The sequence below is a fragment of the Poecile atricapillus genome, chromosome 2 (genome assembly GCF_030490865.1).
Source record: "Poecile atricapillus isolate bPoeAtr1 chromosome 2, bPoeAtr1.hap1, whole genome shotgun sequence".
NCBI classification, from domain to species: domain Eukaryota; kingdom Metazoa; phylum Chordata; class Aves; order Passeriformes; family Paridae; genus Poecile; species Poecile atricapillus.
The window spans coordinates 45119715-45147141 of NC_081250.1; the positions used below are offsets into that span (position 1 = coordinate 45119715).

The 27427-nt window shown below is 39.3% G+C and overlaps 1 protein-coding gene across 5 annotated transcripts in view; it reads right to left on the reverse strand.

The window, feature by feature from the left end:
- TRAK1 (trafficking kinesin protein 1) overlaps positions 1-27427 on the reverse strand; it is a 123071-nt gene that overhangs the window by 59507 nt on the left and 36137 nt on the right. For all 5 annotated transcript variants that reach the window (XM_058830246.1, XM_058830245.1, XM_058830243.1 and 2 more), the window contains 2 exons: positions 18109-18401; positions 3394-3588 (listed from right to left, as the gene is read on the reverse strand). Coding sequence is in view for 3 of the 5 variants with exons in the window: in XM_058830245.1 (XP_058686228.1) it covers positions 3394-3588; positions 18109-18401 (488 nt within the window). In the remaining 2 variants the exon portion in view is untranslated. Of the gene's footprint in view, positions 1-3393; positions 3589-18108; positions 18402-27427 lie in introns of those variants that run through there.

The window sequence follows — 27427 nt, forward strand, 5'->3', positions numbered from 1 at the left end:
GGATAAAGTTGCCCATCCCATTAACATCATCTGGAGTCCTTTTTTTATCAGAGCAGTAGCTGTACAGGCCACCACTATGCAATGTGTATTGATCGCAGTCAAGCATTGCCAGCACACATACTTTGCAAACAGACAAAGCAAACATATTTAAAAGTCCAACAGATTTTTCAAGGATGGGCTGTCACACTTATTTCTAAACTGGAATAATTTATTGAAGTGAAGAGTTACTAGTGTTTTCACCTTCTAAAAGAACACTGAATAGGAGTCATCCTGTGACTACACATTTAGTAAGGGCAAGAAACTCTGCAACTTAGGACAGTGATTTCTTCCAGTGAAGTATTTTATTTAGAAAGAAGTATTGCTTTAGCAGTAAAGAGTAGAACCCAGAGTAAAATCTAGAGCACTGAGGGCTTTATTAGAAGCAGCTTTCAGAATTGGTACTTAGAAAAATGGGTGCTTCAGATTTGATTGACTCTTCTTCATCAAACTAGGATGACCATCCAGGGGTTCAAAATAGTACAAGTGTTTTCTACAGGTGGGACAGAGCTCATGGCTTCACACCCTAAGGGCACATTGACCTCACCTGATACAAGGAAAAGACTCCTCTAACGTAGAAGAGGGTCAAACTCTTCTCTCACTGAAATAAAATTATTTAACATGTGATGGGCAGTCAGATGAAATTTAAGTACTTAATGACAAAAAGCTATTTTCCACATGAAAGGATTATTTCTCCTTTCCCCCAGATAATTACTGGAGAGCACTATTTTTGCATTTGTATAAAATCTAAATTGATGTCTTCGACAACCTTCCTGCAAAACCAGCTGTGTAGTCTAACTAAGGTATCAGTGAGCACAGTTAAACACTGTAAATAAGACCATAAGAGCAAGAGCCAGACATTTAAGGGAATACACCCCTATCTAGAATTTAGAAAATTGAGAATAAAGCTTTAAAGAAACAAATTTTGCAAACTGTTCACCAGCTGGAAATAATGTACATTACAATGTCCTCCTTTTTTTTGGTTATATTTTATGAGGAGACAGCAAAAACATTTGTAAAATGAAATTGAGCTTAATACCATGCTCGATTGGCTAGTCAAAAATATCACAGCTGCATGGTTATGACCTATTTTTCTAAAAACACAGAAAACCCACTGAGAGACATGATTGCAGCTTCCTGGGAGAAGAAAGGAATGCATTACACTGAATGAATATAGAATAAGGGAGCCCAGAACGGAACCAAGCACTCCAGATTTGGCCTCACCAACGTCAAGTACAACTCCCTCAAACTGCTGGCACCACTCTTGCCAATACAGCTCATGATGGCATTAGTCTGCTTTTTATCAGAGGCACTATTTCTGGCTTGGTGTCCACCTTGGTGCCCACCAGGATGCCCCATGTCCTTTTTAGCAAGGCTGCATTCCAACAGCTGGACCCCAGTCCACCATCTACTGGTGCATGAAGTTGTTCCTCCCAGCCGCAGGACTTTGCACTTCCCTCGGCTGAATAGCACAAGGCTGCTCATGACTCATGGCTCCAGCCTGCCAAGGTCCCTCTGAAAGGGAGCACAATCCCATCGTGTCTCAGCCACTCCTAGATCCTATGTCTCACCCTCCCTAATGCTGCACAGCCTGCTGACTTCCTCTTAACTTCTCCACCTGGTGACAGCTTTTCCACAGCAGCACACCTCCTGCATAAAAGGAGGTCATCTCTCTCAACCTCAGGATAGGGAGCAGCTCTCTGGGCACTTCCAGCAAACTGACAGGGCTGCCTTCCCAATCTGAAGCTTTGTCTGGGCTGAAGTCTCTGCTCTGAGGGACAGGTACTCCAAAACCTGGAGAATGCACCCTGAGGCATACTGCTACTACATCTGAAGACTTAGGTTATTCTGAACTCAGATGAGGAACCCTTCTTAGTACCATTCCAGAGAAACTACTGTATCAGTTGGTTATGTCTGACCATCCCTAATGAGCAGCAGCTCCAAAGAAGGCTAAGGACATCCCTGGGTCCAGAGCAGCTGACAGCTTCTCAGAAGCCACTAGGACCTCCTGAGGCCCACATTCCTGTGGCTCACCTTACCTTTATCTTACAACAGTGGGCACCCTCAGTTTCTCAGGTAGAAGGACACTGCCATGGGGATTTTAGAGTTCCTTGTCTCACTGGCAAAACATTTTTCCCATGGTTATTGCAACAGTACACCCACGCAGACAACTTTACTTGTGAGACAGGCCTAATCAGGTTACTAAAGACCTTGGAAACCTTACATTTCAAAATGTTTATTTAAGCCAGCTTCTGCCATCACTGTAGCAGCACTAATGGGCTGCAACAAAACCAGGGGTAGTACACTTGATTCCACAGATCAGCTTCATCTCGTCTTGACACCCTTCCCACTGTTTTTGTGTGATTGGAGGTAGGTGGAGAGCATATATGTTATTTACTAAAATACTTCATGCCCTTTATTGAAGCATGAATATCAGAAACTCAGTACTTTATATTATTAATGCTTTTATTTATCAGTTGTGCTCCTTACGAAGTGATTGTTCAGGTGTTTCAAAATGCAATAAAGCCATCTTTGCACAGGTTTGTGCTGAGCCCTGCAACTCATCTCTTCTGAACAGTGCCTCAGTAAGTCTACCTAAATCAATGTATTACTATAACCCATGTAAATCCAGTGCTATTGCTTTAGCATAGCAGTCATTGAGATGAATCACAGAAGTCTTCTCTAATTGCACACCTAAGTCAACACCCACAGTGGAAGAAACCAGAGAGACATGAACCCATTCACCATGATAAAGTATCTACAGGCTCAAACAAAGGAGACAAACCACAAAGGTCACAACTCTAACCCGTGTTACTGCTAGGCATGAATATTTTTTGGTCTGATAGTCTGAATATGAGAAGAAGAAAGAATGAAGGGATAAACCATCTCAACCAAATGGTCAGTCTGGTTCTTCACAAGGCTTTTCTAGAAGCTTAAGCTGCAGCAAAATGATTTAATGTCATTCTGTGATAATGGCACATAGTGCCGCCAGCCAACAGCAAAATGTGTCAGAGAACACATTCAAAAAAAGCGGATATGGAAAGAGGTCTAAGCTTTCCAAGCTGCATAGATGCAGAAATTTCAGTCCCTTTGAGAGAGATCATAAGCAAAAAGAAGCATTTCAATTTCTCCAGTAGTTGATAATGTGGAAAGGTGCACTCACAAATACAATTTGTTCTTGATTAAATGTTCCCTTCATTTTTTATCTCCACAATCTTGGAGACCAAAGCAGTAAATCACAAACATTTCTCTTGCTCTCCACAGCTTTCAAAGAATTGCACAGATACTTCAAAGAAGGTAACAAAAATAGCACTATTTTATTTGTTTCTCAGTACAATTTCTGAATTTTTGACTTACGGAAGTATTTCAAGGTCTCTTCTATTTGCTCAGTTGTTAAGTCAATATTCGCATCAGGGGAAATGAGAGGTGTGTGAAGCCAGTCGTCGTGGTCATAACCATAGATTGTATCTGCTCTTAGCTTATAATGAGGCAGCTGCTCTTCCAGGAGACTGATGATTTCAACTTCAGGAAGATTGGTACTGTTGCACACATCTGTTAAGGGAAAGGGAACAATCTCTGTTAGTTACACTGAGTACTGTACATACAAGCCTTCAAAGACTTCAGTTTGTTTTGATATGAACAAGATTTTGCTGTGTGTGAAGAACAGTTCAATATAAATAAGTTTAGAAGATATGCCTGGCACAAATTATCCCAAAATATTGTATTTACTAGTAATACAAGGGCATGCTCACTTAGTGACAAAAAGCCTTATATACCTCCTTAACTTGGTCTTGGACTACAATTTAGTACCACTGTATTTTTTTGCCTTTGCTTCTGGCAGGTTTTTTTCAAGAAAAAGAAATCCAGGACTGCAATAGCAAACGTGTCACAGTTCACACCTCAAACACACTGGTAAAGATAATTACAGGAACTTCAGGGCACCTTTTGACACTATCTTGACTTGCATTCTGTGCTATGGCCCCTCATGCTCACAAATATATCAAGTTTGCACACAGTTCTAAAAATGGATACTGACAGCCAACAACTGCAAAAATGTTTCAAATAAAATTAGAGCTTTAAATTTAGGCCAAGGGGTGGGTAGCTGAGAAGTTTTAACACACAAAAAAACCCCAATTCAAGATAGAAACTTTTTTACCACAATGATGATCAAACAGGGCCACAGGGAGTCTAAAAGTCAAGTAAACAATGCTATGAGCACATACTCTGAAAGACCTGCTTTTAATAGAAGTCAGAACAGATTACCTCCTGAGGTACCTTTTAATTTACATTATATTATAGAATTTTGAGAGTGTGTCAATACCCAAAACAGTCAGGATAGTTCTATATATATAAGTTTGATTGTCATATACATATAATTAAATACAATATCGTGCTAAATATTTATTAAGAAACTAAGTAACCCATGGTATGTTTTCAGTAAATACTTAGTGCATCAATCTGCATTTTCTATTTTCATGCCAGTACAAAGAGGAAACACCCCCGTCCAGCACAACCCCTACCCCCACACACAAAGTAAGGAAGAGCTATCCAAGCCTTTTTAGGAAGAGCAACACACCAGAGCTCCCTCTTTAACCAGTGTTATAGCTCTTACAACTCTTGCTGAGACTCACTCCAGAATAAACAGCAAAGACTGTCAAGGCCCTGAGTGCTCCCATGTACATTTATGCTGCCATGACCTCATCAGTGTCCACAGCCAGCACATTCTGCCAGGAGCCCCATGTCCACCCCAGGCCCTGGTCCTGCCATGTGCAGTGCTGTAAGCAGGCCTGTGCCCAGCTCTGGTCCCTGCTGACACTGACTCATTGGCCAGGCTTCCTGGATTGCTGGCATTTGTCTGATGATCGACCCCTGGAGAGTCAATTTGAACTGCTGCTGCCAGCACCTTTACTCTGCTTGGGAACATAGGGACTGGGCTGTGCCCACAAGGATTGTGCCCCTCCTATCCTGTGAGCTGCCTGGAAGGCAGCCCTGCTCTTGCTGCTTCCTGACAAAGGCACCATTTTTCTAAGAGAAACTTATTCTTGCTAGATTGAGGTAGACCTGCAATTCCAAAGTAACTTAGTGGAACTCACCTCTGTCAAAGAAGGGGAGGAAGGAAAGAATGGGGAAGTAACACATACTTCTCTATACATCATTAATTACCTGTTTTTTACCTTTCTAAGCCAGAAATTACATTTTCAAAAGCAATCCAAGCACTAAAAATTGCATGAACATTACTATTCCATCAGACAACAGGGCAGAGAATACCAAGATGAACTCATACTGTCAATCTCCTGCCTACATACTTTACAAAACCCTGATGACTAGAACTATAATCCACTTGGGAAAGTTATGTTGTACCTCATGGTTCAAGGAGCTTGCTATTACCCATCAGGAGCTATTCTCCTCTGCCTTCATCCAGAATTTTCTGCTAACTCACATATGTGAGTGTCTTCCAGGCCTCCCTGCAGTTAGATGCCCACATGTACATCTGTTTTTATAGAGCTCTGTTCAACGGGAGAATCAGCCTGCACACATCATTTTAAGAGGTCTCAGAGGGACTACTGGCTTACACAGAGAAACAAGATCTGCTCCCCATGCTTTGAAAGATGAGAGCCAGCCTCTAACTAAACTTTCTTTTTCCCTGGCTATCTTTTTAATGGCTGACAGCATCATCACAGTGCCTGCAACCATCTGAGTGCAGAAAAGACAGCTGATCTTCTACAAAACACCTGCTGACATCCACTAGACATTCAAAAACCTTTCTGTGTACATGAACACAAAAATAATTTTCTTTTATACATCTATCTTTGGATTACCTAACTGCTCACAAGCTCAAGAATATGGAGTTGATTTTTTCCATTTGGATTGTTTTGGAGGAGTTTTTCTGGCCAAAATGTTAGGTTTTCCCTTCAGAAAAATGCAAGAACCTCTACACAGCCCAAAATAATGGTCTTGGGAACAAAGAAATTAAAATGTTTAAAAATTCAAACCTTTAGGGTCTTTCTCTTTTTTATTAGGATTCCAAAAGAAACAGACTTTATAGATGAGATGAGAAAGTTTCAGTTGTACAGATAAGTAAACTGGCTTGTTTTATCCCGAAAACTAGCAGAAAATGAACACAAAGGAAGCGACCAATAAAATGTGAGGAGAAAAAGAAAAACCCTCATACATGCACACATAGAAAAAAAACCCCATAGAGTTTTATTGTGGAAAAGAAATCCACTAGAATGTGAAGGCCAGGCAGTAAAGAAATAAGAATTATGGTGGAAAACAAGTGAACCAAGAAAATTTTTCTACTCTACCACATAATAAATCCTGAGCGTTTCCAAGCAATTCAAAAGGCCTAATAACTGGAAAAGATATTAATGACTAATTGGAAAGGCAACTTTTTTATGACGCTATTATGATGCTATTGTCTTTAACTTCTACTGCAGTTTTAAAACCTGTACACCAGCAGGAAATACGAACAGGCTGTGATGTAATTGCCTATTTAGAAAAACAGGACAACATAATTACACTTGTTCATAACTAAACATTAGTTCACCACTTAAATTGTGGCAATATTCTCAGTGCTACAGTTACACAATCTCTCCCCCTTCACTTTCCCTCCCCTCCCTTTTCTGAGGGACACACATTTGTTACGAGAAGATACACACACTAACATCATCCCCCATCCTCAAACACCAGGTATATTTTTTTTAAGACCTGATTGTGTTTCCAGAGTAGTTGTTTTATTATTTCTGATTAGAACTGCAAAGATAGACAACTAAGTAACTTCTCTGTTAAGAACACCCAATACATCATCTGTGATTGTGATTTATGATTGAGTTAACTGACATCCAACCGATATAAAAGCACTTCCTCTTCTCCTAGTTGGTACCTTCATTTTATTGAGAAAAATGTAACACCTTACAACTTAAAACAATGAACTGACAATTAATTAAAAAATGATACACCAAAATGTAGCTGAACCATATCCTTTTGAGTTGCTGTTATGGATTCTGGGGTTTATAATCTAAGCAATTTTCAACTTTCAGTTTTCTGAAAAAAAAAAATTGGCAAACAAATTTCTACAAGCATATCAAAACCAACTTAAATAGTTAATAAATTATGAACTCATGATTCTTAGTAAAGCATAGATCACTCCAGGTTCTGCTTAAGCTCTTGCAACTTTATAGCTTTCAGTACTTCACAGAAATAATTAAATATTTTTTAAAATTAATAAATTTCACTCTTTCATACTATTTTTGAAAGTAACGTGTTCTACTGCTTTAGTTTCTTCTTAGCTTAAATGCATGAACACCGCTCACTTGTTTTGTTGCAAATACATATTTCTCCATGCCCTATTCCTCAGGAAATGAAGAAGCTGCTCAGTCTGCTTTCCAGTAATTTTTGACAACATTCCTCCTTGTGCTCTCTGGTTTCTAAATGAGATTAAAACAAATGTTTTCAAAGATTTTTGTCCTGGTTAATTTCTTGTTACAGTTTCTAATATTCTCTTTCCATAAAGAAGATGCAAAACAGGCAGAACACTCCAGCTCAGCTCTCTTCTGCATATTTCTTCCTACTTCAGTATCCCTTGGGTAGTTATTAATGGATTACCTACTAGCTTGTTTCGTATCTTTTTGTACATTAGCATTTGACTGGCTGGTGTGTTTCTCCCTTTCTTGAAAGATTAAACCTCTCTACTCCCCATGCCTCTCAACTTAAGGCAGCCACTGAAGTTTCACTGGTTATTTCAGCTTGCTTACATTTCCTTAAAGGAATTTTTATCATGCTTGCTGATCAAGGTACCTTTGACTTTTTCATCAGTTCACTTTCTTCTAGGCACATCTCTATCCACACAAAATGCTCTAAATATAGTAAAGTAACTCTTCACTGTGGAGACTGAAGTGAGGGTGGGAGGATGGCTTCTTCCTTCCTCCACTTTTTCTTCTTCATTTTTTTTTTCCACGCACAAAGAAATAATTTGCAGGACAACCATGTGCATGTGAGGATAAGAGTGCATGCAAGGATAAGAGTACACTTGGTTATTTTCAGATGCACACTTACATCTTTCCTCTGCTAAAAAGTCGGCAAGGAGTTTATCATAGAGAAAATGGAGTGAGAAGTCCAAAACAATGGGAGCTGACTGTATGGAGACAGCTCAGCTCCTCAAAGAATGCCTTCCACCCTCTGCACATAACACAGAGATCACAAGGCATTGTGTGGGGTGGTCACCCACTGCTCTTTGCATCCTGCACTCACATAGCCAGGCAATACATTAGGTCATTTCCCATAGTTACATACATACTTAGCTGTCAGTGTCACTTAGATGGGTGGAACTATGCCAGCATCTCATAAACAAGCAATTCAGCCTCAGTCAAACTAACTTCAACTCCAGCTAAGTTCAACATGAACCACAGGTAGACAGCTTTGAAAATCTTATTCCTATTAACATGGTCACCTAAAAGCATCTCATCTGTTAAACTCTATTCCCTACCAGGCTTTTGGGTTTCGTCTGTTTATGGCTACAGATGTATCTTCCTGTGGAAAGAAAAATGTGGCTTGACTGATAAAGAAGGAACACTTACTCAATTTCAGCATGAACTTCACATTAGAACTAATGATAAATTCAGAGAATGAACTGAGAACAAGGAGAAGGGACAAGGGCATGGGGAGTGTGGCAACCAAGAACACCCCAAAACATGAACAAAACATGCAGAAAATGAACTATACAAATCTCAGAGCCTCGTATCTGCAGGAACCTTTACAAATACAATGCGAACAGTTAATCAGTAGAGTCCTCACAAAGAACATAAAATATACAGTTTCTGCCTGTCTGCATTGTGGTTCAAATCATCCCTGATCTTCATGGTTTTTCAGACTTGCTTGTGAGCAGAGCTCCTCTCCCAAGGTTAAAAGGCCTCCCAGGTCTCCACAGAACCTGCTGGCAGTACAAACTGCCACCTGCTGGCAGAGCTGCCTTAGTACCCGAACCCCCAAATCCCAGAGGACATTTTGCCAGCCAGTTTCCTGCTTTCAGCCCACTGCTATAAGTGGAAAAAACAATCACTCAAACCCTGCCCTACCAGGAACCATGGTAGGGTCAGGGCTCTTCCCAAGAAGGGGCGTGCCAGAACACACAAGTCATGACAAGAAAGACCACAAGAAAACTACCCAGACATAGTATCATTCCCAGAGCAAAGTGCCCCTGAGTTGCAGTCCTGATGGAAGCCAACACCTTGCAAACAGCACAAAGTGGCTGTGCCACCCAGAAGTGCCTCCTCTGAGCAAAGGGAAACAACTGCTGAAGAGAAGTGGTGTGCAGCAAAACTCCACTCTGGGTGGGACCTTAGGGACGGGCTGGGTTGCCTGGCAACCTTCAAAACACAAGCTTTGGTCATCAAGTTGTATCACATACCCACCCTGAGCATCTCCCAGGAAACTCCACCGCACCAAACCCCAGCAGCTGGTGCTCAGCCCACAGCTAGAAAGGGGCAGTCTAAATATCCTCTCCTTCTTAAACACAAACAAAGCAAACAAACAAGAGGGAAAAAAACCAAACCCAAAAGCAAACAAAAATATGCCTTAGTAGCATTCTCAGGCAAATCTTTCTCACAAAAGAACTAAAACATCATAACTTGTCACTACCCTTTGAGGCAGCTGAGGAAAAAGAAGTAGATACAAGCACAGTAACAAAAAGAGACAAGAAAACCAAGGAAACTCTCCACGGAAAGCTGGAAGAATAAAGGAATCTACTATATTACTTCATGGGACCACATACTCCTCTTTGGTTTTCAGTCCTGTCCTATTTCCCATATTACACTCACCCTTGACACTTAGCTCTCTCAGAGTTTTTTTTAAGTTCCTCTGGTTTAAATCTTTGAGAATGGACAGTCAAAAAACAACAAGTCCAAAAAATAAAAAGCACACAATACCTGCAAAGGGTCACTTCCAGTGCTGGCTCCATACCAGCTAAGTAAAAGTAAGGTTCTCTGCAGAAAAGGGTTACAGCATGGAGGCTAAAGTCCAGCCACATGTAACACAAGAAATCGAAGTTCATCAGGTTGAGGCTCTTCCATGCCAAATACCAGAACATTTTGACTGCTAATTCTGCCCCATGTGACACTGAGATTAGTTACCTAACCTAGATCAACAAGCAGCCAGGAGACCATGACTACATTAGCATTCTGCTTTTTCAGAAGACCCACAAACCTAACCATATTACCATGATGGTCTTTCTCTAGAAAGATGGATCCTTCCTCAAGAAGGATGGTCTTTCTCTAAATGTTTTTCCAGCAGATATTTCCTGGCTGCTTGGAACAACCCAATAGCTTCATCTTGCCCATGTTTTTTGTCCATTTAGACAGTGATGGAATGAACTCGTCATTATCACTACAAACAAATCCACATAAAAATGAAAAGCAGAGGGAAGAAAGTTCTATTACACAATTAGGCTGCTACCTATGCTGCTGAAGAGGAAAACATAGCCTGTAGTCATCCATAATTTGAGTACTATAGGCCCACATAGACACAGTCATTAAGTATTGACTGAGGTCTATAATTACAAGCATTTATTGAGCATTATTTAACAAATACATGTGTATGTATAGAGCAACTGGCAAAACCCCAGAATTTACTATATTCCTATTCAATGTCAGTTCTAGGATGCCCAGAATGTGGCTAATTGTACTGAAGCCTTTCAAATAATACTGCTGAACTCGGGACATGTGTTTCAATGTAAAGCAAGTGGGTTAGCTTCTTGGGAAAAGAAAAAACCAATAATAATATGGAAAAAAAGTCTGATTCACTGACTTGTCCAAAGGGAAAGATAGCCTTAGCATTCTTATACATCTGAAGTGTCACTGCTAGCTGCAAAACCAAACATGTGGAAGAAAAGCCCTTCAACATGAAGGCTGTCTCACACCTCTCACAAACAGCCTCAAACATCCATGGCAGCTTCTCTAACTTGACTGCTATGGAATGATACGACATGATTTGAAATTGCAAGTCCTGCCACACCTTTAACTGAAGTTGTTTAAGCAGTGGTTCTTCTGCCTCTGAATATGGAAAAAACTGCACAAAATCCCAGCTTCCACAGGAAAACAAAAGGTTCCATGGCAACCTCTTTTTGTCTTGGCCAAACACCCCTGCTAAAGACTAGGATAAAGTTGAGAATGTCGAAGCTAACAAAGATGAAACCCCTGGAAAGTACAGTTCCAGTGTGAGGAATGCCATTGTTTACTAGGTTGAAGTCTCCCTGCTTTGGTTCCATCCTATATACACATTCCTGCTAGGTGTAAAACCTGAGACAGATTTGGTGATTTGGTTCATTAAACTATTAGGACCCTACAGTACACTATTCCATAATTTAAATGAACTTTGCTTTAAATCAAAGTATGGAAACGTTTCTCCCTCTAGATAAATGCACCCACAGTCATGACTTTGACATTAAACAGAAAATAAAAGGAAACTTTGCCACCATGGCTATTCTTTTAGAATAAGAACAAAAGCTATTCATGTACCAAAGGCATGCTGGCAACGCACTGCTCAGCAGCAGTAAGAATAAACACATTCATTAACCATTAGGATCTTCCAGCTGCCAAGAGAGACTGCTAATGTCTCAAAAACCCATTGATAAATCACTGACTATGAAAACCCAGAAACGCAATTGTCCTGCTTTTCCTTGTTGTTCAACCCAGCTACAAAATGTGCCAGCCACTAAACAATGACTGTCAACAAAGCTTTCACAGAATCACAAGCAAAACATGATAATTAAATCTTATGTAGGTTGCCCTTTACAGATGCTTACTATAAGTGAAAAATGTGTTGCTTTAGGATAGACACACACACATACATTGGGGGAGAAAGGTAAAGCTGAACTTCATGTATTATGGAACTAAATTATGGAATGAAAATTATTTTCACATATTTAAATGCACCAATAACCAAATGTAGCTATTTAGTCTTCCTGCACTATTCATTGCACCACAACAGGAAAATAAAAAATGCAAACAAAAAAAAAATCCCAAAAAAATCTACTAGGCACTGACCTTCAGCACTTTCTCCAAAGAACAAACCCAGAACACTGACAAACACTTACTGTTTTCATGCACCCCTACCTTGAATAAAATACATATTTAGGAATGATAAATGCTTCCCTAAACAAGGGAAATCTAAGAATTATGTCTTTAAAAATGTCACATTGGATTTGTAATTCCAACAGTTGCTTTCATAGTGACTTCAGAATTGGCAGTTTACACTAGAAAACATGGATCATATTAGAAAGTTTGTAATATTATTACAAATAAGTAAGATGGCTAGCTAGGGAGCACAACAGAATTCTGCTTAAGGGAAAACCAACCAACCAAATGTCATCAAACCACAAAGACATAATCCTTGATAAAATAAAGACATATGCCAAAAATACAGGTTAAGAGGTAGTGTAACAACCTGACACAGGAGAGGAAGCAGAAAAAAACACCAGATTACTTGAAAAGGGTAAGAGCTGGAAAGCAACTGTGGGGAGGATGTGAGGAGGGGGAGAATCTGCAGGAAGTTGACTGAGAACACACCAAAAGCCAGACAGAAAATTCAAATTAGAGGCAATGATGCAGCAGGCACAGAGAATAAGACCATTTTGTCAGAGTACACTAGACAGAAATAGTCAGACTCATAAAATTGTTCCAGTCATGCTAAAGGAGCTATCTCATGTTAACAGGACTGGCATTTCTGGAATGCTTTAGAGAAAAGAAGATTGTTCAGAATTTAGCAATCGCTGCTTACAGAAGTGTCTGGAAAGATGGAGAAAAGACCAAAACTAGATCAAGCTTACAGGATGAGACAGTGGCAATAACTTACAATAAAGTAGATGGGCTGAGGAAAAGGACCAACATTCTCATAGCTTTACTTAAAGGAGAGACTAAGAGAGCTGAGAGAGGAGAAGGCAGGGGTGTAAAAGCTATGAAGGTTTTTCAAAATCATGAAGATAACTTCATAAGGGGTAAGAAGAACTGATATTTACCAAAGTCCTGCATAACTAGGACAAATACTGATAGAAACTGCAAGACTGGTGTCACTGCACATAGAAGTAGCAACCATGAACTTCCAGGGTAAAACAATCTGCAGATCCAGATAAGAAAAAGCTATGGACGGGTTCCAACACTGAACAGTTCTGCACAATGCGGGTATTTAGGCTGAGAGTAGACTACTGAGAGTTGCTGAGTATGTGATCTTCATCTCCAGTATTCTGGAGTCAGAAACACAGCCCTGAGATGGCTGGTCCAACACAGCAGAGTATTTTTTATGCTTTTTGCTTGAGTTCCAGCTCTACCAAGCAATATTTTACATCTCTTCTCTCACACTGACAAAACTGAGAAAAACATGGAAGTCCCACCCCAAACCAGGAGCAGAAAAAGAAGCAAATGCTAGAGAATAAGCAAAATTAGCTGATGTTTCCATAAAGAATGGTAATTTGGTGGAAGAGAATGGAGTCTCTGTTATATAGGAACATATTTAAAGCCTGAATTAGGATAAAGCCAGGATGAAAACACAGAGAAAACTTTCTGCACCCAAATATTGCCAGGAGATTGTGTGAATAAGGCTTTACAGCAAGAGAAAGTTGGCTTCTCTGGATGTTATATGACTCCTTCCACTGCAGTCACTGCAGTAATGTGCAATTACACAACCCTCAAGGAAGTTCAAACCATACCAACTCTTCTCCCTGACACCTTCCTGCTGAGAAAAAAAAAGAGCCATTTTATGGCTTGACCCCTTTGTTTTTAGAAATTAAAAAAAACCAAAAAATCTACTTGTGTTAATTGCAAACAAGACACAGAACAGGTTATTACCACAGAGCATTTCCCAATAATTCAACAGCGCTCAGGAAATTGTCCTGAACAGCCAGAAAACACACTCCTACATGCATTTAGTAAGAGTAATTAGTACAATGAACAAATGAATCATGCAAACTAATGAAGGAGCTGGGCAATTTAAATTACAGTCCATTCATTCTCTCCCTTTTCAGAGAAGGATGAAGGAAACCTACATGGCATATTAAGCAGTTAGCTTTTGAATTACAAAGTACACCATACCAAAATCAGTGCAAATAGTAAGTATTCAGACATGCAAAAGCAGATTAAGTTAACTTACTAAAGATGTCTAAGGATACTGTGTTAAGCATATTTTAAGAGAAAAAAGAAAAAAAACCACAACCAAAAAGCCTCACAAAAATATTCTGGCAGTCAGACAGCTATCACAAGAGTAATATCCAATGATATTTCAGACATCCATTCCCACTGTACTCCCCATTTCCAGGAGGACAGAATTTGTCTGACAGCAGCTAACAGATAAGAAAAAGGCAATCAGACTAAGAGGCTTTTGTAATTCATAAAATTGGGACTACTGAGCAATTCAGTGATACTCTGCTTTTTCATGTCAAGACTACAGCTCTTCCTGCTCTACAAAAAATGGGATGGGGGTGGTGGTTGTTGTGGTAGTGGTGTTTGAGAAGAAAGCCCCCAAATCCAGATGCTGTTTTCATCAACATCTGACTGAAAGTATTCAAGTCTTCACTGTAATTAAAGAAAAGACAGACCTTGAAAAGCATTTCCACTCCTGTTCAAGCAAAAGGAACACTAGATGGTGCTACATCCATATTACTACCTCTACACTCTTGAATGAATGAGAGCAGCCAGAAAAAGAAAAGTTAAAAGGAAAGAAAAACAACTAGGACACAATAGGTGCCTCACACATGTAGCAGCACCATGCCACTTCCACACAGTGCTGCCCCGCTGTCCACCAACCTCAGGGCTTGAGTCTCCTGTCCATTTACCTGCAGGAGCTCCACAATCAATAGCAAAAGAAAACTTGAACTCAGACTGCACTGATCTTTTCTCCTAAATCTTGCTAACAAAACCTAGAATGAAATACTACAAAACAAAAAATCTATTACAACTGCTACTCAGTCAATTTTCAGGTTTAGTGCTTAGAAAGTATGTGCTCCACCAGCACTTTTTTTCATAATAGCTCTTAAAACATTCACAAACTATTTTTTTCAACAGATCAACTACTTCATTTGCCCTTCTGTGCTGAAGTCAGCACAGATTCAAACGCATTTACCTGCATAAAGCTTCACTTGCAGCACTTACGAGCTTCAGATGGTGCTTTAATATCAAATTCAGTGGGAAAGGAGCTTTCAGAGTGCTGTCCCTCTCTCAGACACCGGCTGGAGGAAATTTTTCACCACACTGTTTTTGTTGCCTGTGTCCAGCCCTAAAGTGCTTATTGCCTCTGTTATGCCAACATAAATGCTTTCAGGCCACATAATAGAACCAGTCAGAGGTGTGACCTAGCTAAAAAGTAACTCTCATCTCCTCTGACAGGAAAGCACAGCAAGGATTCTATCCAGACCAGTTGCCTAAAATACCTCTAGTTGCACTCCCACAGAAATCTGCTCAAGCACAATTCTGAGATGGTTTGGGGACAAGAAATGTTTAAGCTAACCCTGTACCCAAGAATATACGCTTAGCACAACCAGAATGTGCAATGCTCTCAGCTACATTGAATCTGCTCTTGGGTCCCAGGCAGGAAAGATGGTGCTGCTGACAGAGAATCCCAAAGTGCCTCTCTACTGCAAACAGAACGGGAAACAAAAACAATAACAGAAGGAAGCAGCATTAAGAAAATCCTTTGAGCATCAATGGTCTTGAAAAATTAAATAGCAAAATGTGCATTTTAATATAATAAATAAATATAATTTACTATTAGCTCATTACACTCCTAAAAGCATTACCACACAACACTCTGCCTCAGTTTTCCATTCTTTTTTTAACTGCACTCAAGCCTTTATTTGCAAGAATTTTTGCAGATAACTTGTACAATAGGCTGCAGGTGTTAATTTAAGACTAAGAAAGATATATATAGATTACCCTGATTGCTGAATTTGAACTCTACTATAAGTCAAGTCTTGGCATCAGAAGAAAAGGTAGAGAATATGCAGACTTGATATAAGCAATTTTTTCCCCACTAAACAATTTAAAAATGCAAATCGTGCTAACTTGTCAATCAGAACTAAACAAAGTCTTCATGTTGAAGTCTTTGACAATCCTGACAATTCAATCAAGTATTTATCTTTCAGATTGTTTTAAGGTAAACATTGCACACCTGCACAGAATACTGATAAAGACTTTACAGAGGGAATATGAGACCAATTCCTTACGTCCAGTCTATGCCCTCTGACATCTTTAAAATGCACAACAGAAAGCTGAAACTCAAAAATCCATAAACACAAAAAAACCCCTCAACTAACCAAACAATCAACAAAAACACTGCCTTTTCTACTGCAAATCACGTCATGTTGTCCTCAAGTCACAAACAGTATAAATCTGACACCACAGAACAGCAAACCCATCCAAAAAAACAATTTAGGACCAATCTGTAAACATCACTTGGCTGACAGCTAAGCAAGAAAAAGGAGATTCAGAAACAATATCAGGCTTGAAGGAATGTGAAGTATCAAGAACACGCACTGGCCTCCATTTAATAAAAACTTTTTAAATATTAAAAAATGAGTTTGTCTTGCCTTTCAAGAAACTATAATCAAGAAGGAATCTTGATTCATGAAAGAAGTTGGTTGTCTTGGCTTGTAGTCAGAAACAGAAAAACAAAGTTAAATTCCTATTAACAGGGGAGGGAGGAGAGGGGCTGAAGTGGAAACAGGCCACAGCCAGCAGAACAGATTGCAAGATCCTTCTACAAGGGGCCTGGAAAACAGAGTTCTATTATTCAGAATGCATTTATGTGATGTGCAATTTCTAGTCTACCTAACCAGCAAATACCTACATGGAAGTCAAAAATATGAGCATTTTTTAACTAATCAGTTAAGGAGCTCTAAATCATGAAAACAAGGAAGGAAGGATGGCAAGTATGGTTGCTTAAACAAAACTTTTATTTTATGTAGATGCATACTTGACTAAGTGACTCCAGTGTTAATCCTTTGTCCTCCCAAGCAAATCAGGGTAGACTTGAGAGCACCTCTGCCCTTCTATTTTCTTTTTTTTTCAGAATAGCAGCATTTAGTAACTACACAGCTGTTGGGCTGAGCTAAGCTAAGGCATGCTACTAAAGCAACTGCTGACAGTCACTATTAGCTAGTTCTCCGATTTAAAGACAATTCTAGAAAGGGCTGAAAGTAACTCAGGATAAAAGTATCTGGCTGCCAATTAGAACAGCCTTAGTCTTATTGCTGTTTCTCTCAGACATCTCATTTCTCCCTTCCAAAAACTCAGCTGACTCCTCAAACATTCCCAAAAGGACTTAGAACTCACAAGGTCATGTTAGACTAAAAGAAGCCTAACAGCTTAGCCAACAAACCATGCATTTGTAATGGAAGCAGGCTGTCATTTCAGGGCCATAACCATGACTAAACGGAGTTACAGTGATTATTCAAACACAGAAATTTGGGTCAGCTGACCACAGCACTAAGAATCTAATTCTATTTAAAATACCATACTTCAACACATATTCCATTTATTTATATGAATCTATTATAAGGTATTCAACCCTTTCATAAAAGCATGCAGAAGAAGCTATCCCATATACATAACTTTTACTGTTCCAAAATGAATGTGAATAAATGAAACGGCTTTGAAAAGCAAAAACATGTACAGTAAAAATGTTAGATCCTACACACAAAGCAATTCTCATATGAAGATAGAAATATGAATTATGCTGAACACTAGGACAAGCATTCCATAAACTTTAAAGTGCAGCGTTCCCTTCTCCTCTTCCCTGACTTTGGTTATTTTCTAAACACACTTTCAAATAGTTCAATTTCCCTAGTATATAAATACAGTAACTGGGTTTCACAGCTATCATTGGTCTGGCCTATTTGCAAGGACCTTAACCATTACAAAGTGCTTTCACTGAAAAGCCTGGTGCCTGTGAAATCATATCTTGAACAAGAAGAAGTGTGCAGGACAGTGGCAGCACCATCCATGAAGCAGATACCCCACCACTAACTTAAGAACAGAAGCATAACTCTACACTTCCACATGCTAACTATGGTAAAAGGATTTGACTGCTTACCTGTAATGGTGCAGGCATCTCTGTACTCTCTGCAGTCTGGCACATCATCTTCCACGCCTTCGCTTACATAGTGCTCCTCGTGAATGCCTGTGTCGCGGGCTAGGACTGCATGGTTCGACAGCTCCGAGGGAGGCACAGTGGCGGCCAAAGTGCAGTCGTGCAAAGCTGTGGCGTCCAGCTTGGCAGGTTTCACAGGCTTGTACAATGTGCCATCAGGGGGACCAGCACTGGAGACTGGGGCTGGCTGGCACAGATGGAGCTCCTTCTCTTTGCTAGAGTTGGCCTCAAGAAGTCTGCAGAACACAAAAGAAACAAATGTTCAATTCAAGCCATTCCAAAGAGTGTATGTCAGGACAGATGATTTCTCTTCACACGTGGAGCAGCTGCCTATCTCCGCACTTTGCACCTTACACAGTAGCAAAAGGCCAGTCCTTGTACTGTGTTTTTTGCCAACAGCTGATTAAACATCCACATTTTTGTCTACCCCAACTTGCAGTAAGCACAGTCCATTCACCTTGGCTCATTCACAAACTTTCTCTCATGTCACCCAGGCTAAAGTCCTGTGTAACCCAACATCTATATGAGCCAGGTCATACAGACAGGCTTCACATCCCTGGTTGATTTACTGGCACTTTAATAACATCACAATTTGAAATCAACTGACAGCAAACAAAACAGCAATGATAAGAAGTTCATACTATGCACAACAAAATATACTAATACACAAAATATACTAGACTTTCCTCTCCACTCTACAGGCCAGCCCCTGGCTGACAGATTGGCAGCTGGCACCTCTGCTCCCTTTACAGAGAACACAGAAAATAAAACTCAAGGTGCCCTAGGTTAAAGAATTGACCACACTGCTGCTCCCCAGCATCTCAACCTCAAACTGGGAACAAAGCCCCTCAAGGCTGGATACTTATGTCCCCTGTCCCTAGCAAGATGGAACTGGCCAGAGAAGAAATGAAGAAGAGCACATGTCTCCCAAAACTTAACCAAACCTTTTCCATAAGGAGCTAAAGGCACTGCAAATACTGGTGGTATGGTATTGCTTTTGGTTATGAGCAGCATAAGGAAAGATGCAAATGCTCCGTACTGCTAGGAAAACAGAATATTATTGTGGGATTGCAGAAAAACAGTTTTGGGAAAGGACTTGAAAGACTTTATACATGTAATAGCTACAATGCATAAGCAGTAGCTGAAGAACAAGCCACACAGGAACACCCAGACAACATGGGAAAAACAGGAAGACAGACAGCAAGAAAACACAATTGCACTGATTTGCAAGCAGCAGGTGTGGATGCAAGTCCATATGCAAGTGCAGCAACAGAACATGCTATGTTCAGTGCTTCACTGAGAACCAGAACAACAGCTTTCTTGAGAATTCTATGTGAAAAAGGCTATCTCTAGTCTCTGGAACATGTCCAGATAATCTTATTTTGCTGTTAAAGTTACACTCAGTATGTTGGCATCTTTTTTTTTCTGGCATTTCTAGCCAATAACATTATTGCTCCACCAAAACATGACAGTATTTCTAGAAACTCACCACAGGAATCAAACATCAGTCCCTAAACTATCAAGACAAAGATCAGGTGTTTAGACCATCTGGGAGTAAGCTCCAGAAAAGTCTTGCAACAAAACTGGAACACTAACCAGCATCATTTTTCTCTACCTATTTTTTCCCTTCAGCACAGGCTGAGAACAAAAAAGCAAAATTCTCTCCCCCTTTCAGAGGGTCTCAACAAGGATACATTTGCACTGAAATCAGAACATCATAACTAGAAAACAGATGGGCAATATTACCTCTTGGAAAAAACGCCCTTATACACAAAATAACATTTCATTAAGTTTCCCTCAATTACATATATTTGTATTCCTGCATGGTATCATTTAACCTGGAAATACTTCTCACACTCAAGAGACTCAAAAACTGTATTTTGTAAGGACCATAACAGCTAAAGGAACGTACTAAATTGAATGATAAATTTATACCATACCCTAACAAAAATGACACACTACTGTGTGGCAGCTGCAGGAAGAGAAAGTTTCACTTGAGTGCTTTAACAGAAATTGTTATGGTTCCCCCACAGAGCATCCATTATTCCTGTACTGTCACAGTACATACTGAAAGGAACAATGGGGTTATACTTGTACTGATTACTTTTTAAATGGTCCCCTTTCAAGTAGCTCTTTAGAAATAACAAGAGGGAGATTACTGATATTAGAAATTAGTTGCTCGAAAGAAGTTGGAATCAAAATGCAAATCTTAATTTTCCCCTCTGCACAGAAGATAAAACAGTTTAACCTATAAACAAGAAAAAGTACTGGAAATTCACAGACAACTGATTAGATGGACTCAATTTTGTCCTAGTTGCTACCACACATCTGTGACTTACCTTTGTTTTGGGAAATTGTTAGATAAGTTTGTTGTTATGAACAAGGCCATGAATAGGTTTAAATAACTAAAAGCACCAACAGCACTTTTCAGCTTTTTTTGCCCTCCTCTCTGCTCCTTCCCAGGCCCTGCCTTAGCAACCTCAGGAAGCCACTGAGAAAACACCACTCCTGAATGAATAACACTGATAACCAACATGTGATTTGTGTGCAGACTTCAAGTGAGTTCTGGGAACTCAAGATCTTCTGAATAAATGATATCAAACATCTGACATACCTAACAACCATTTCTGACTCTCTTCCACACAGTCCTCACTAAAAATATTTTTGCCCAGAAAATAACATTACAATTTCTATTATAAGTTTGTGTTGAATGAGTTTCACCTCTTAACATTCACTCCACTGAGTGAATGGAACGAGTTCTCTCCCCTCCTGTAAGCTCCACCCCGACCCTTGGCTCTGTTAACAGTAAATAGAGATATGCATCCAGGAACAAAAGTCATCAATGCTCTTCCTTCACACAAGCTGTTTCACTGTTGGAACTTATGGAAACTAGAAGAAAATAAGCTTGAAAGCACAAAGAAGGTACAAAAGCTAAACCCCACAAAGGTCCCAACAGTCCGTTTGTCTGGTCTACTACAGAAATACATGGAGCATCTACACAATAAAGTTCAGTTTAAGGAAGAGAATTTGCCTTCATGTTAAAACCCTGCATCACGGAGGAAAGAAAGCCAGCACAAATGTGTGTGCCTGCTCCCTTTTAGACTTATTAAATATCCTCAGTTTCCATGAACACGGGAGAGAAATGTTCACTCTTCTAAAACCTACAGAGCCACTGTTTGTATGGCCTCCCTTGCAAGGCAAATATTACCACCTAATCCAGGCAGTGCACACTTGTCCTTAAACTTTTAAGTCTTCTTACTGCAGAAAATAAAAACAAACTGCAACTGAGCACTATTTACCATATTGTCAAAACAGCCATGAAGAGAAATGGACAAGGTAGCTACTGTCCGCAGGAAATACACAACATTAATATAATTCTTTAGTCAGTGTCACCTGCACATACAGTATTCATAAACAAGATGTTCAAATTGTTATTGAACTCCTTGGTATTTACTCCTTCTGACATGCACATGAGGATATAAATCATTATTGTAGTTTTATACTTAATATGACATCCAAACAAGTGCAGAGTCTGTAAATCAGATTATAACTTTTATTAACAAAAATTCAACCCACTTCATTCTTCCTACTGCATATGTTAACAGCAATCTGCAAATAGAATTTAAATAAGTCCTCTCCTACCTAATATGACATAATTCAGCTTTTGCCTTAGTGTGGTAAAAGCTGTATTGTACCATTTATCCCAGTCTAAATACAATGACAGTTTGAGGCTAATAGACAGATGTGGGACTAAAGAAATATTTAATTTGGAATGTTTGAACTAAATTCTTCAGTGTAAAACTGTTTGCTGGAAGAGAAAAACTTCCTAAAGTTTATCATCTGTATCTTTTTAACAAAGGTTATTCTACTCTGAAAAAAAACCTTATTTGTCAGTTGTTTGTTGAGAGGCAATCATTCCAACCTTGCACTTTGTTAGACTGATCACACAAGCACAAAGTGGTGTTGTTCCTGCACACCTCCTCTGTAGAATGCTCAGATTTTGGTCTAACCCAATAAATGCTGAAAACAGAGTACTGGCATGATTACTATATCAAGACCTTAAATTTTACATACAGCCAACACCTCTGCAATCTAATAGTACATCCAACACAACAGACTGGACTATGACTGCAACGTAACCGAGACTTGACGAAAAAGTACATTTGGGTACTGACTGTAGCGTACCAGTGGAAGCCCAGATTACAAAAGGCAAGTCAAGAATTGAGCTGTGATTAGTCAGCACTGTGCTCCACTTAAAAAAATAAATAAATAAAAATCCATCTTTGCCAGTTATCTAGGCAAAGCAGCTCAAAGCTAACAGACACATTTACATCAGACAACAGCCAAAATTTGATGGTTTTGAGGTTGAGGGAAAAAAATCTCCACAACAGTTAGCCATTTCTGGGTTCTGGACATGAAGTTAGTTCCTTTTTGATTTGCAGTTTGTTTTGTCGGGAAAAGGTTGAGTTTCATACACTACAAATTTTATATACAAGCAAACAAAATAAACCATTTGCTTTTTCATTGCTATTTGAGATGAAGCTTTTCTGCATTCAGCACTAAATAGAACTTAACTCTAAATCTAAATACACAAATTACTTTAAGTAATCCTTCCTCCATCAAAAGCAGAAGATAAAGAGATATGCAGCCACGTGCTTACTTAGAGCCCAACAATGCTGAATAAGTTATAGATAACTTTGCAACATTATTCTTACCACCATCTTGGACTGCAGCCACAGCAATTTACTGTAGTCACAAAACATCTGGAATTCCTAATGTGCTACCCAAGAGCCACATGCTGCACCCTTTGGTGATTATTAAGCTTTGAACCATTTTTAATTATCCAGCTCGGATTTTGTGATTCAAATACTTCTATTCAATAGTTTAAAATGGCAACTGGGGCACTGTGAATGTCTGCCAAATGAAAGAAATACTTCCTTAACAGAAGGAAAAAAATATCTTTCCAGAACATCTGACTAAAATCTTCCAGGTCATCCTTTTGCTATGCATACTCTCATATGTAATTCAACTATGCTGTTTGGTCTAGAGCAGAAGCAAAACCATTTACTGTGAGCTGGCTGGTTTTGCATAACAGCTCTGGTATAGATGAACAATCAATTCCCTTTTGAGTAAGAATATATAAACTCTTCTGCAAGATGCACTTCAAATGCTACTTGCTGTCTCACAGGGACATGAAACTTCAGGTAGCCCCGTGGGCTACATCACTGATAAGTCATTTCAAATGTACCTATTAAATTTTCTCCTTCAAGAAGCTTCACACTGCACAGGGAAGTAGGGACATTCAGCCCAAGGTGACAAGCTAAATGTAATCTAAAGTAACCCCCTCAAATCAGTAATGAAGATTTATGAAGCTCCAGTGTTTTGATCTAGTCACACACCCCTACTGACCAAAGTGTTTGCTAATTTAGATGGAACCACAAGGTATCAAGGGACTGAGAGAGCTTGCTACTCTTCACATCTGCATGGAGCTTCAGAGCCCCAATCCTGTTTTCTCTTTTACTAATTCACTAATTCTCATTTACTAAGTACTAACTGCTGCTTAAACACATCAGAGGGTTTTAGAATGTGCAAATTCCACCCTTTTATGTACTTGAAAGAGTCCCACCAGAAATATCCTTTCTTGTTTTGTGCATCATGTTATAAATCTACTAAACACCTCTGTTTTAAACTAAGTCTGGTAAGTTTACTAAGCTGTTTAAAAAGAATCCTCAAGGGTCTTACTCACCAAAAAAAAATTCTTCAGATGAAAAACGCTCCATGTAGACACTGAAGCAAATCAAAGCTATGTATGTCTTTATATATATGTCTCATCTGTAAAAAGATCAATATGCTTATCTACCCTTGTTGTTTGGGAAAATAATCGACTGAAGCAAGTTAAAATTGCTTTAAGTATTCAACTTCTTATTTCTTTCATAATGCACATTTTGAATCTGTAGTTTGCTCTTTTTTTAAATTTAAAAACAATTTCTTCACTAAGTGGGTGGGTTCAAAAGCCAGCCAAAATGCCTTCTTCAATTTAAATACACTTTATCAGACCTCAAAGAAATGACTATGTGCAGAAGGTCTTGGCTTTTACACATACACACACACAAAAACATTCACTGTTTAAGTTTTAGATAAAGACTGAATATGATCCCAAAGAATTTACTGAGTTGTTTTAATTATGTGCTTTAGTATATACCATCTTATAAACCATGGGGTTTAGCTTCAGCTCAGAAGCTGCTTTTTAAACATTCAGAATGCTGACTGTTTAGTTAAAACTTCTAACTCAAGGGACATAAAGAGTCTAAGCATCACAGATGAACGACAGAATGTGAGAAGCACTTCATTTACCTTCAAACACCTTACATAACTCATGTTACAAGAGTTCCAACAATTTTACAGTAAAAACTAAAGGGACAAACTTCTTGGACAACTCCAGACTGCACCCTTATCCAAAATTTTAAAGCCATTCAAGGTTCTTTCAATCAATCTTCTTGCCTAAGTTTCCTAGCTTTATAGTACATTCAGATCATAGTCCACACTTTTAGATGGTTTTGGATTTTTTTCTCCTTCATAGTGGGGTTAGGAACACTTCAACCTAGCCAAACGCAATCTTTCAGGAAAGTATCAATACCCAGTGTTAATGCCACATGCCATGAAGGTTCTCAAGGTATATGTCTCACTAAGAAAGGCTTTTCTGCCTCTGAAAGTACAAAAAATGTTTTCAAGCTGAAGATCTGAAGAGTTTCTAAAATCACTTTTATAAAGCCTCATAACAAACAAGTACTAAGCTGATGAAGGCATCCAAAATCAGAACAATACCTGGTTAACTGCCAGTGGCACGGTAATGTCATTTAGAGTAAAAAAGTCACCACTAGAGAACAAAAGGCAGAATAGCAGCAGCAATAACCAAAAAGCTGCTTAAACCATAATATAACCATGTACAGCTTGAAGTCTCACTCTCAAAGTCCCCAAAGCTGCTGCTGTGACCTTGTTTAGCTTTATTTGACCATTAAGTCATCAATCAAGACAGTATGTTTTCTGAAAAAACTACGCAATCAAAACATCACAAATAATAAGCCTCTTTAAAGAAAACCACACCACTGCTCTCCACAAACCAAAGTTTCTCACCACTAGGATCTGGCCTTCAGAAGGAGCCCATCAGTCTCTTCTCCCCTCAGGGCAAGGGAGAATGGAAGCCTACTGTAAGAAAAGCCCTGGGTTTGACCTTCGCAGCTGTGAGGGCACAAGTGTGCTCTCAACCAGCTTTATGTAACACTGCCCCGCTCTGCTCCCAAGTTCCTTCAGGCAAATATTGCAGGGATCTATAAATAGTTCTTCCTTGTGTAAGGCTCACATTACACCAGAAGCTTTTTACAGCTCCCCCTCCTTTTATTAAATATAGGCCAAAAACCATGCCCTCCCCACCATCCCCCTCTCTCCGTGAACAAATAAAACTGTAAAAACATAAACGGTGCCTCCCCTTTCCTGCAACACCTTGTGCTCCTGGCAGGGAGATCTTCAGCTGTGTACCTGCTTTGGAAAGGGAAAGCTGTTCAACCACTACCACTAGTGTAGAGTGTATGAGTACTGCATGTGCAAAACAACAAAGAATTCATGAAGAAAGAAAACAAAGCTCAGAGATATGGCAATGCAAAATATAAACACCGCAAACATGGTATTTTCTTTTCACACCCATGCATGTGCAAGGTGTTCACTGAGGTAGATCACTATGAGATGGGTCCAAAAAGGCATGGACCAATACTTGCTGAAGATAATAAGATCTTAAGAATTAAACAAACCAAAACAAAACAAACACCAAATCATTTTGGATTAGGCTGCTGTTATATTTAGTGTGTATGGACTCCAGCCTCAAACACAGTGAACACACAAGCTAGAATACAAGATCATCAGTTTTGGTACGTAAACACCATGTCTACCAGCATATCTCCTTGTACCACTAAAAAAAGGCAGGTGTCAAAGATTTGTCAGAATTCAGGTATGGGGAAAATGACTACACCAACAACAAACCAGGTCCTCAATACGGGTGGGAACAGTGATAACAGAAATATGAAAAGTTCTCTTTATTTATACACCACAAGAGAATGGAACTCCCCACTTCTTTACTTCTCCACAAACCTAACAGGCTTTCAAATGAGTTTTGGATACAGCTTTTCTGCTAGTTGGGGAGAGCTGCTGATTACCACAAACTCTCTAAACTGCAGCAGCTGAGGTAACACCACTGTGTCTGCTCTTGAGTGCTGAGCTCACTTCCTAGCCACAGGACGGAGCAGTGAGAGCACTTGCCCAGAAGCAGAGTGTCACAAATGCACTACATACACATGAACTAGCTACTTGTTCAAAGGAAACAAAACAAACCCCCCCCAAGAACTCACTGAAAAATGGCTGGGCCTAAGACAGCAGGCAGTAGGTAAAGATATTCAAATTAAAATCTGTTCCCATTCCAAGCTGAACCCCTGATGAGCCAGCCCAGCCATACTTTGTCCCTCAGGGCAATGCTAAAGAGCAGGGGAAGACAGCCAAAAGACCATGCTAGTATGTTGGTTTCCCACCGCCACTACACTACTGTTTAATCAAAAATACAATAGACCTAATTGCCAGCAAGTTAGGGCCAAGAGTTTTAGTCAAGTAACTCTAAACAAAGAACAGACTGGCTCAAACCAAATATTTATAATGGTTTAAAACCTGGGGGAGAGGGGTGAATTTTAATCTTGTTTTGCATTACTACTGTTCTTCTCCTATTACAGGAGGAATTTCTCATTTCTCACCCTCTCAATGACTTCTAAGAGTCTAAAGTGTACCAACCTATGGAGTTGGTACACTTCAAATTTTAAAAAATACTGATTTACAGGATTGGAAAAAAGTGTCATTATTTCAAATTGCAATAGCTGACCTTCTGAAAATATGCAAATATTTATATTTATATATATATACATATAATACATTTATATATATGATATAACACAAGACTGCTGCTTTTCTTTACTGTTTCTTATTGCACAGTCAGTGAGAGCAGGGATAAGAGGAACAAAATTCTTTGCAAATCGCCCAAAAACAAAAACCTAAGAAAACAAGCACAAAACTCAAAAAACTCAAAACCCACACACCATAACTCCTGTCCTGATCCACTTATTTTCAGACTGAGTTTAAAGCTGAATAATTATATAAAAAGATGATTAAAAAATAAGATCAACAAACAAATCCCAACCCTCTCTGTTAAGTAAAAACATCCTACTTT